This window comes from Phyllostomus hastatus, unplaced genomic scaffold, assembly GCF_019186645.2.
Source record: "Phyllostomus hastatus isolate PE091 unplaced genomic scaffold, TTU_PhHast_1.1 phas_contig_159, whole genome shotgun sequence".
Classification (NCBI taxonomy): Eukaryota; Metazoa; Chordata; class Mammalia; order Chiroptera; family Phyllostomidae; genus Phyllostomus; species Phyllostomus hastatus.
In genome coordinates this window covers 16,692,488-16,704,550 of record NW_025333640.1, presented here as the reverse complement: position 1 = coordinate 16,704,550, position 12,063 = coordinate 16,692,488, and the positions used below count along the sequence as shown (strand labels likewise).

Sequence of the window (12,063 nt, the reverse complement as noted above, 5' to 3'; positions counted from 1 at the left end):
CCGAAATATATTTTAAATAAGACTTCAAGAAAAATATAACTATAAATCATACATTGCTTCAGGAATAAAAGTTGTACTTCAAATAAAGAGTTTAGCTCCATCTTAGGGCAACACTGTATGTAACAATATTAAAAGTGACATTATAGACACTTGTACAAATACCGATGTTTCAAAACTTGGAAAATCGAATAGAATTACAATAAAACTCACAAAAATGACATTTTCACCAATGGCATTGCTTAGAGTGGGAAGAGGGAGTTGCTGTCTCACTGGAAGTCACGCAGGCAGTCATGTGCTACGTAAACATTAAAAATCTTACCAAGGAGTAACATTCACATTTGAACAACCCAAGTGAAAATATGCAACCGAAATTACCTTTATCTAAAAAGGAAATGAAAATTTTTCTTTAAACAATGAAACCATAAAATGCTGACTTAAACATCAACTGAGAAACGTAATAAAGCTAATGATAACTAAAAGCCAAACGACAGACTCTACAATGTGTAACACCCTTCTCACAGGATGATACCAAGAGTCAAAGCAATTTCATGATAAGTTGTTAAAAATATGAAACTGTTGTTCAAAGTCCTTTGATGTGTAACTAACTGTTAAGGGTGAATTACCTGTCAAAATGAGCTGAAACTTTCAAGAGACTGATCAAAGTACTCATCATATACACTGATGACCAATTTCTAGGCTAACATGATAAAAACATGGTGAATGTGGAGAATTACCTGTGAACTGGTTATTTTATAAAGCCAGCAGACTATCACTAACACCTAAGCCATGTTATTCTGTAATCAAACCTCAGTGTTTTCTGGACAGGGAAATAGAAATGACTCACTGATGTCCGCCTTTAGCATAGTACCAGTCGAGACGCTTTCGTATTAAAACAGTCTCAGCACTATTCCTAAGGCAACATCTCCAAAGGAAACAAACAACGTGGAGAGAGCAAATGTCACCAGGTGCAACATGAAGGAATCGCCTATATATAGCACTAGCTTGTCATTCAGTCTGAAACACCATTCCTTCCTTCATCCCATTAAAGTACTGACTTGCAAGCATTTGACATGCAGCCAGAGAAAGAGTAATTCATGTCATCTTCTAAAATAATTAGACATAGAGTCCAAAACATGTGTTCATGAAATAGGTCTGAACTGCGAGTCCTCAGAACAACAGTTTTCTGAACATTAGGTTCCTTTCCACAAGCTAGAACAAGCTGTCGCTTGACGAGCTGAGGATGGCTGGCAGTCAAAAAAAGACCACCGCAGGCTCTTCACTGTGCTAGCGGCTTGGCGGACGGACTGAGTTCGTACCATAGACCTTGCAACAGGATGTTGCAAAAGTCGTTAACCTCTGTTCTCTTTACAATGCATCAATTTGAAATCACATTCATTATAGCATAATTTACCCTTCATAATCATTAACAGAATTATGGAAAGTTCAAAAATGGACCATTAACTTAAAAAATGTGTAAAGAGTAAGTCTTTACACAGTGTTTAATATTATAAGGCAATGCATGTACATATACATATTAACTGAAATAAGCAAGAAATTAAATGTAGATTAAATGTAATTAAATTAATTTAAAGAAATTAAATTGTGTGTAGAATATGTTCTTTAGCATGTAGAATATGTATAAGTAAGACTATATGGAAAAACACTGAAATATCAAAGATTGATTATCTTGGATGAGAGATTTTAAGTTATGTTTTTTCCTTTTCTTTATCTCTGGTAACTTATATTTATATTATTATTACCTTTTACATTAAAATGACATGTGAGTTTTTAAATATGCCAGTCCTTAAATGCGCTTTGCCTACACCTTCTTCCAAGTGCAGAAACAGAGGCAGACGTAGCCCCCACGGAGGACCCACAGTAGGTCCTCTGCCTGAAGGAGTGGGAAAATGCTGCTATTCAGCTCTCCATTCCCCCGGGAAACAGAACTCTGCAATTTACGGGGGCTGTTTCACAGGGTCACTCCAAGCTTCCTACACAAAATTCTAGGAATTCTATGCCGCCAGAGTTCTCACCAGTCACAGAATGCAGGTAACAATTTTATCTGCCTCAAAAGATAGTTGTGAAATTAAATGATTTAACACGTAGGAAGCATTTAGAATGGTGACTGGAAAAGAGAAAGCACTCGCAAAGCCTCAGCTAATTTTCCGTCACCATGTCACCACTACTACAACTAGTCCTACTTCTAGCACTCCTCCTGCCATCGCTACACGACGACTCTTCCTGTCACTTCTGCTACTATAAGAACAGCAAACAGACAGGCCATTGAGCTTCCCACCCCCATGGGGCCAAGTTCCTGAGAGAGTAATGGCTGCCAATCTGATCTCGGAGAAGTGGCAGGCGAGCAGGCCGGGGAATTGCACCAGAGGTTGTTTGTCGGCAGACACCGTGGGCCTCTGGCACTCCTTCACTGCCATTCTGGCCGCCGGTGGCTGTGCCTTCTATGACCACGCCCAGCACCCTCTGAATTACCCCTCCCTACCGCACCGACTCTGACTGGTCATAAAAGTTTGTTCGTGTCTTTAAAATAGATTCTCACCATGTCCTTGGCCCACTCAGAATTGTTTAGCAAAAACATATTTTAGTATTAGGCTAGGTTATATATAGATAAGGTAAGGAGGGGGGAGAGGGAGAGCACTAATCTTTAGCAGATTTAGTCAATTTTAAAAAAATATGTAATTAGTGATTTTAAATAAAGATATTTAATCACTTAAAAATTTTTAAATCTTTAGTCAAGATAAAAGTATTTATTTATGAAAAATACAGAACTGGGAAAAACAGCCACTGAAACTTAGTAGCTGATACCCTCAGTCTGGGACCCGAGCACAGACAGCCACCTTCGTAGCAGATGAGGCACAACTCTCTTTGGCTGCAGCTGATTGGAGCTGGAACACATGGGCCCCAAGCCAAGCCAATCAGACTGTAACCTGAAGAATCCAAAGAAAAGGCCCAGGCACTGCAGTCAAATGGTGTAAACATTAGGGACATAAGGTCATAAATCAACAGTTGGCACATATAAGCCAAAGTCACAGGGAGAGAGCCATTAATAGCCTCCGAGAGCGGGAAGCCAATCCAGAGACAGATGCAAAAATGAGAGACCATATGGTCCTGAGAGGCAGAGAAGTCAACGACAGTTCCTGACTTTCCATTTCCAGTCCCAAGTGGTCTCAGTGAACTTTCTTTTCCTCTCTATAGATGTTTACGAGATTGCCTGTTAATGAGGCAGATTTTACTCCCTATGAATAAATGTGTCCTAAACTAGCTTGACGTGTTCGTGTAACAAATGGACACATCACCAGGTCTTTTGTTCTTGCCCTTTGTTAACAACAGTGTTTATAACCTTAAACAGCCCTTTCTTAAAGATGTATGTATTAACACCCCAAGGCATGGCTTTGCTCTATGTTAGAAGAGGAACTGGAAAGGGAACGGATTCTGCAAAAGGATTTCAAGTTCTGTGGATAGCCTGTTAGAGAATGTCTGTACCATACCTGCTTCTTGGAAGGAACATGGACTCTTTAATGAACACCGAACCGGAAAGAAGGATGTACCAGCAGGTCCCAATATCGTCAGGACTGAAAAGAAAATGGAATCAGATGATTATCTACAACAACAACATAAAAAAATCAAAACAGATGTAGCAAAAAGTACAGAACCCATGTTACTTTCAGAATCATAAAGTACAATGAAATAGCATAAAGCCTGTCCATAAAAAAACCATTATTTGACAACTAGAATCATTTTTTGCATTATTTTTGTCCTTCAAATAAGCTAAAGATATATTCAGTGTATTTAAATATTTTCAATGTTCACAGATGTACAGCACTTACCATTTCTAGTTTTATTTTTCAGCTTAACTTTTCAAACTGAAAATACTTCCTATTGCTTCAGAAAACAGAAAACACGAAGAGTCAAACAAGAGCCTGGCCTCCCAACCCTTCCCCTGCGTACCAAGCTCCCACATTTCCCCACCACACCTCCTGGGCAGCCTTTCAGGATTTCTCGATGCATACGCCCACGAAAATAAACACACATTCTCATTCCCCCCACCATCTTTGTTTCTTTTTTACAGAAAAGACAACACACTCTACAGTATTCTCTCCTTTGCGCTAAATCTTAGACCTCTTTCAACAGAATGCACCATATTTGATAGAAACAACCCCTTACTCGGTCACTTTAGTTGTTTCTAATCATATGCAATTATTTTTTTAAAAATAAACAATAACTACAACTATAACCATAACTAGAAGTGCAACTGTTGGGCCAAAGGGTACATACACTGTAATGCTGATACACATTGTCCGTTATCCTCCACAGGTGGTTAACAATGTATTTGCCCACCTGCTTCCCTGTAGCCTTACTAATCCAGTTTGTTACATTTTTTAGCAGTTTAAAACAACACATATTTATTATCTCTGAAGGGTAGCTAACATAACAGAAGACTTTCTTTTTTTATTTTTATTTTTTAAGTTTTATCTTTCAGTTACAGTTTACATTTAATATTATTATTTTTTATTAGTTTCAGGTGCACAGCACCACTAGTGGCTAGAGGCTTACACTGTAATTCATATAATTTACAGTGTTCCCTCGATATTTCTAATACCCATCTGCCGCCATACACAGTTATAATAATATTATTGACCAGACTTCCTATGCTGTGTTACATTTATTTAACAAATATTTAACAATTTTCTGATGAGGGCTGTTCTAGGTGCGTAGAGTATTTCAGGGAACCACAGAAAAGATCCCCTCCCTCAAGGAGCTATATTCTGGCGGGATAATACAGATAATAAATAATAAACTGGAGAATTGTAAATCAGAGCTCCAGAAGAAAAAGTAGCACAGAGTAAGAGAAAAGGGGGTGGGGTGTGGCAGTTTTCGATGGATGCTCAGGACACACTCGCTGAGAAGAGTACCTTTGGGCGAAGAAGAGGAGTTAGCAGACTGGGTCCCAAAGGAACTGGCATCCCCAGCAGAGGGCAGGGTGGGTCTCCAGTGTAAGCACAAAGGCTGCCAGCTGCCACTGCCTGGCCAGGAGGCCAGTGTGGGGCAGCTGAAGCAGCCTGGGTCAGGGGCCAGCCACAGGGGGCACAGGGCTTCCTACCATGGAGGCTTTTAATCAAACTTTTGAGGTTTTGCCAATTTGCTTGATAAAAATGACATTGAAACTGAGGGTCCTTGTGACTTTGATTAAATTTAGCCTTAAATTCTAGCTCTGGGAAATCGTCTTTATCTGCTTATCCCCCCCGCCCCATATACATACACATACACATACAGGGTGAGGCAAAAGTTTACAGTTCCTCATATGGAAAATAATCCAACAATTAATCAACAATACAGGAATAAACTGTTCCATGTACTCTCAACCGCACACCTACTGCTGCCTGCCCTGTGCACGCCCCTCAGAGACCCAGCCTTTCCCCCTGATGAGCAGCAGCCCCTGAAGCGACAGGAGACGGGAGCAGGGACCTGACTAATGGTCACACCGGCTGGACCTCTGGCAGACTAAAGATAGCATCTTGACCTAAGTTATGCTTCAGCCTCTGAGCCCCAGGGTGGAACGACCCCATGAAGCCAGATGGAGACGCCGGAACAGACCTCAGAGCTGCCCTCAGACCTAAAGAAACGCTTTATTACCCACCCCTGCTTCACCACTGACTAAGCAGCCCCCAACTCGACCCCAAGCCCCAAACCCACAGTGTCTGTGATTTTTGCCCCATACGATCTGTAGCGTCCACGCCCTGGGGAAATTCAGGTTTTTGACCATTTTTAGCTTCCCGTTCTCCTCGACAGCGCTGTCATCGACAAAACAGCCAGTCCCTCCGCTACAGCTCCCAGTGTCCAGTGTCCGGCTCTGCCAGCGCTGGGTGGACAAACCCTTTCTGTTCGGTAATGATGATGTAGTTTTACTTTCCACTTCTTTTTCCTATCAGTATAAGAGCACCTTTTTTTTTTTCTTACTTTCTTGAGTCATACCTATTTATTTTCCTGGGAAATCGGTGTGTAATTTCCAGCCAATTTTCTATGAAGATGTGTAATTTTCTTCCTACCTGCAAGCACTTAGGAAAATGGGCCTTTGGAAAACATGAGTGCCATTTCCCCCTGTGTGAGGCTTACGCTGTGACTTTTGTTTACGGCGCTTTTTGCCATGGGTAAGTTATTTTATTGTATAGAGTTAAGTTGGTCAACAGGCTCGATTACTACCAAAATAAAACAAAAAGCCAAGCACAGCAATGGATCAACCAAGGTGGCTGGCGCGGCGGCACCAGGGACTCGCTCCTGTGTCGCTGCGCCGCCTGCCCCCCCACCACCCCACGCCCCCCCCCCAACCCGCCTGCAGCTCCTGGCTGGTATTCTACAGCTGGTATTCTACGGTGGCAGCTCCAAAGCTCACCACCCTGTCCACGCTCTCGCAGGTGGAAGGGGTGGAAAGGAAGTACAGAGCACACCCTGTTTCCTTAAAAAAATGTTTTTAAATGTTTTTCTCCTTTAAATTACCATCATGTTCCTTTTAAGAGTACAACACGGAAGCTGCACACGACGCTCCCCCCTGGACCAGAGAGACTCACAGGCGAGGGATGCGATGTGGTCTTCGGCAACCTGCGCCAAGTCCTTTCTTTTCATTTTGTGCATAGATTCCAAATGTTTTTAAAGGGCACTCAATTCTACTTACAATTCTAAATAACTATGTTATTTAAAACACCAATCACTATCACCTAATCACTTTTGTTTTGCTATCTGCTTCTCAAGCAAGTCAGCAGTGGGTCACCATTTCTCCCGAGTCCATTCTTAACCAATTCCACAACCACTCTAGGCCTCAAGAAAATATTTCTAAAAACTGTCAAATAGGAGTGTAGTTCCAATGCAACCATAATTGTAAAATGATATCTCAAATGCAAATGCAAAGTACTTCAGAAAGAATGTGATCCTTTCTCCCAAGTTTTTTTATCATTAGCTTTTGCCATCAATCATTTACCTAGTTTGGGGGCAAAAATTGTCTTTCTTAATAAAAGATGACAGCATTATTATTAATTCTGATTTACGTCAAGTAAAAAGGTGTTTTGCCAGATGCAAGAACAGTTTAAATTGTTGCAAACAAGACAGTGAAATAAAAAAAAGAAGAAAATGAATTGTTTTATAGACTTATCTTAATCTGCACTTACAATGGTCCCTTTGTCACCAGAGGATGGTCAATGGAAGTGAAAGCTAAAATACTAGGAAATGAAGGTGGAGTACCACCTACTATGGGGCCTTGGGCAGGGCATGGGAGTACCGTAAGGATTAAATGAGCAATGCTCATTAAAAGCAAATAATAATTATTCAATAGTTCCTTTTTATCATGTTAAAAAAGTACAATAAATGTCATCAAGGTCTAGATTAACTGTGACACAGAGAACAGAACATTCACTGGCAGTTACTGCGTGTTTGTCCATTTTGAAGGTGAAATTAGTCAGGACTAAATCAATGCCAGCCCAGTCAATGAGCTTTCCTGGCACTGATCATGAAATACCCATGAAGGCAACCGAGTCCACAGTGGACAGAACACTGTGACAGCAAAAGTTCTGATACCCTGGATGCTCGCTGACCATCCCGTAATCAGGGCTGACTCTTCGTCTCAGGAAAATCTCGGGGAAGATTTAATGAAGTCAAGATAAGAAACTGGTCTTCTCAGTATCTCCCCCTTATTGTAACTGTTTACCTGATAGATGATGGTTTCTCTACTCTTTCCAAAAAAATTCAAATGTTAACTTATCAGAGCTATATTTGCTTGAGTAGACATCTGTAGAGAATGGCCACTCAATCCACATTTTGTTAAATTTAGAGAACATTTTCTATGCCAAATGAGATCATTGTAATTTCTGTATTACTGAGCTGTCTCTTAAAAGATTCAAGCTTTACAAAAGCTTGTAAGAACTAAGAACATCAAAAACAATCTTACTTTAAAGATGTTCTGGAATAGCAGGATATCAGAAAAGTCCTCTCCTATCCTCCCCTCATCTTCCTCATCTTCCTCACCCCCCACGGAATCCATGTCCGGTTTCAGTCCTGAGAAGTCCGTGCCGTGACAGGCCCCCACCAGACCTGTTTTACTTAGTCTCAATGGTCCAGAAAACTCTCCTGACTTTATTAGAAACCACAGTCCTGAGTGTATTCACTTTCACTGATGCCCCAGGCAGCATTTCAGTGTGGGGTACAGCCTACTCCCCTTCAAGGCACAAATACCCCTTCTCACAGCCGGCTGTTACCTGAGGGGTTTTACAGCAATTTTATGTGTGAAGTGATGATGATTCGGGTTTCTTTTTCTAAAGGAAAGATGAAAAGGAAGTTCTAAGGGCAGCACTTAGCAGCAGCGCCAACACCAAGCTTCTCTGCACTCAGAGGGCAAGCCAACAAAAGACTCAAAATAATAATAGTTATTATTGTCATCATTATCTAGGAATAATGCTGAGAGTTTACTCTGTCCAGTGGTTCTCAAGCTTTCATGTGCATATTCGTTGTCTAGGATGAGAACTACAAATGCATGGTCTCAGGATCTGCCTCCCCCCACCCAGCCCTCCAGTTTCCCATCATTAGGTCCGTCACAACACCTTTTAAACAAATACCCCAGGTGATTCTTAGGCATGGGCTTATAAAGCCTAAAGAACCGTGAGAAAAACTGTCTCAATGTCAAACCTCAAACAGGAACAAATGGCAGAAAAAGAAACTACAACTCTGTCCCTCTCGTATGCAAGTAGCTGCCTGGGTTGAATTCACCAGTATTCCTTTCATTTTTCTCAAACAACTTTTTTATGTTTTAAAATTATGCACTATGGAGTCTCTTCACTGGTTGTTGAAATGGCAAAAGCTGAATAACCCTGACCGAGCACTTCTACACAACCACCAGTAACGGGCAGAAGAGACAAAGCTAACGACTAAATAAGTGCACGTAGCAAACACCTACGACTTTGAGACTGAGCTGAGAACTACAAGGGACAACTGATGTGATTCCAATACACCCCCCATCCTACAGTCACAAAATGAAAGTCATCAAAGCCCAGGGGCATGACTAGGCATGCGGAAACATCCCTGTTTTTTTGTTGTCATCAACAGGGAGGAAATGAATGCAGCCAAAGAAAACGAACAAACAAACAAACAAAAGGAGACGGAATATAAACAGACCACCACAAAATGATCGATTCACCTTCCCGAACAATGAGAGAGGACGCTGCAGCGATCAGGAATGAGTGGTCCCCACCGCCCATCATTCCGAGTCTACACGACTGGCAGGTTTAGACGTGGAATAATGGGGAAGAGGCAGACGGACAAGCTCATCCCACTCCTTTCCCACGTTACTTCTCTCTCCTCCTCGACACAGACACGCGACTGCTGGCTTGCTGCTGCTGCCCCGTCGGTCCTTTCCTGCACTGCCGACCTGCCCCCGGGGGCCTGCCGACCTGCCCGGGATGCCTGCCGCTGCCCACCTCCTAAGTCCTGCCACACCTCAGGGCAGCGATTTTCAAACCGTGTGCCAACAGGCATTATTAAAACGGGCAATGCCTGACTACTCAGTCAGGGGCACTGACCTCTTTTCCCTTAGACTGTCAAATAAAAAAAATGACAACAGCCAACACAACAGCAGCCAGCCATCCAGTGTGAATGAATCAAAATTACATATTCGTTTGTCAAATAGGCAAAAAATACATTTTTGGTGTGCCGAGGGATTTTAGTGATTAGTTTGTGCGTGCCAGGAGATGAGAAGTCACAAACTGCTGCCTATGGGAATGGCCAAGCCCTACTCCTTTAATAAAATCTTCTCACTCACCGTTTTCCAAACCCCGGAATGCTCACCCCATCTACCTTCCGTTCTATTTTGTAACACTGAACCTCCTTTTAGGCAGCAAGTGTGTGCTTCGCCCAGTAGAAACGGAACACTATTTCGGGAGCTCAGGCAAGTCAGATCCTGGCAAGCTTCTGCTCCCAACCCGCGGATCCCGAACAGGAGACAGCCCGCCCAAAGCCCTGGGCTTAGCCTGGAAGGCCAGCCACGTGGTGCCATGCGAAGGGCAGAGGTTTTGGCACACGTGTTCTCTCGTGCTGGTCGGCTGCTCCTGGTGAAGCTAAATTCTGAGATGCTAGTTCCTCAGCCGTGAAATGGGGATAGCAGACCTTCGTCACAACGACACTTGATTTATTGAAACAACATGTATGGGTACTTTACTTCACAAAGACATAAAAGTTACTGGTTCTCTTCACCTATTTTCCTCTGTTACAAGATTCCCTGAAAGAGCAATCTACAACTTTGCTTGCTGCTCCAATCCCCAGTACATGCCCTGCTGCAAACTCTGCCCTGTTCCGCTGTACTGTGCTTTCTCCCCTGCGCCTCAGGGGCTTTGAATAAACCTGCTCTTCCCGCTCCTAAATAATACCTTTTGTCTGATCAACTTATTACTCATCCTTTGAAATCCAGGTTAACTAACATGCCCTCTGCAAAGTGTGCTAGTATCTTGGGTTCCCAGGGCACTTTACACATGCTCATATTAAGCAGCTGCCAGAGTTCATAATTATTTATTTCAGAAGTCTCCCTTCATTAACTTTGAAACGTCCCTAACTCATCGGTAGCCTCAACATATACCCTATATAGTGCCTAACTGGTGCTTAGATTTTTCTTAATGAAAGAATTAATGACTGAATAGACATAAACTGAGATACAGTATTAGAGTGGCTGAAAGTCAAAGATGTGAGTTTCAATTTACTAGTAACTGGAAAAATTAAGCCAGGCTTAAAGGACTACCATAGTAATATCCTACAAGTCCACAAGGTGGCGATGTCTCCCCATGAAAGAGCTCTGTAGGCTGCTCCACATTTCCCTACTGATAAAGCAAGATGCTAACACAAGTGATCAAGTTACAAATTGTATGGGTGTTGAAAGAACAATAAGCTAATGAATCAAAAGAAACTAATTAAATTAGCAAAGGTGATTATTAGAGGGCAAAAAAGTAATACAAAACAGCTACTTTATCCAGCTCTCAATACAATGAGAAAACTTAAGAGGGCCCCAATCAGCCAAAAAGGCTGTTTACGGCAATGAAGACAGAGGGGCTGCGAAGAAAGACCTGTGACAAAATGGGAGTGGCAGCCTGTTCCCATAAGCAGCCTCCCGTGACCTCTGAAAAATGGTTAGCTATTCGCTTGACCCAGAAAACCCCACAAAATCATGCAAATTAGGAGGTACAAATCACATTTGCTTTGAGAACACTTGTGAAACTGCCCAGGCCATCAAGGAAGGGTACACACACATATCTGAAAAGCCACCAGGTATCTGAAGGATGTCTCTTTCCAGAAGCAATGTGTCCCACTGCATTGTTACAACAGAGGAGTTGGTGGGTGTGCCCAGGCCAAACAGTGATGGCTGGGCCCAGGGTCCAGCCCAAAACAGTGCTGAGTTTTCGCTGCACACGCTTAAAAATACAGAGAGTAATGCTGACCTTAAGGGTTTAGATGTAGATTGCGCACATCACCAACACTAAAAGTAGGTACTGTTACTATTCTTTCCATTCTACAGATGAGCAAAATGAGGGACAAGGGTAGATCAAAAGAGTGTTTTATTTACTGAAATTATTTAAAAGCACAGACTTGGAAGCACACAAGCACACAAACATAATAAGGAAAATGAATAATCATTTCTTGGTTGTAAAACCACAGTCTTACAGGCTTTGATACTCTGACTCCACTACGTTCTTCAGGCTCCAGGGAGAACAGGCACAGACAAGTCATCTCTCCCACGAGGTAACCGCAACAGGTCCCAGAAAGAGGGGTGGTATGAAGTTATCACAGGTTTATATACACCACAAACACAAGGGTTCCCTCCTTTTCAACGGCACAACTAACACAAATTGGTAAGAATAGAGACATGTTTGTTCAAGGACCACAGAAGAAAACGTTACAATCACCTTTCATAACGAGACTGGCCCAATACCAGGAGTCTGACTGGGTTCATCTACAATGAGTCCCTGAATGTTGGGGCTTATGAAGTCATGACCTACTGAATATCCAGACTTTTCATTGCGT

General features: G+C 42.3%; 1 protein-coding gene across 6 annotated transcripts in view; it reads right to left on the bottom strand.

The window, feature by feature from the left end:
* Nucleotides 1-12,063, bottom strand: part of RAPGEF2 (Rap guanine nucleotide exchange factor 2) — a 220,847-nt gene that overhangs the window by 130,802 nt on the left and 77,982 nt on the right. For all 6 annotated transcript variants that reach the window (XM_045830833.1, XM_045830836.1, XM_045830837.1 and 3 more), the window contains exon 4: nt 3,507-3,590. In XM_045830833.1, the coding sequence (XP_045686789.1) occupies nt 3,507-3,590 (84 nt within the window). The remainder of the gene's footprint in view (nt 1-3,506; nt 3,591-12,063) is intronic.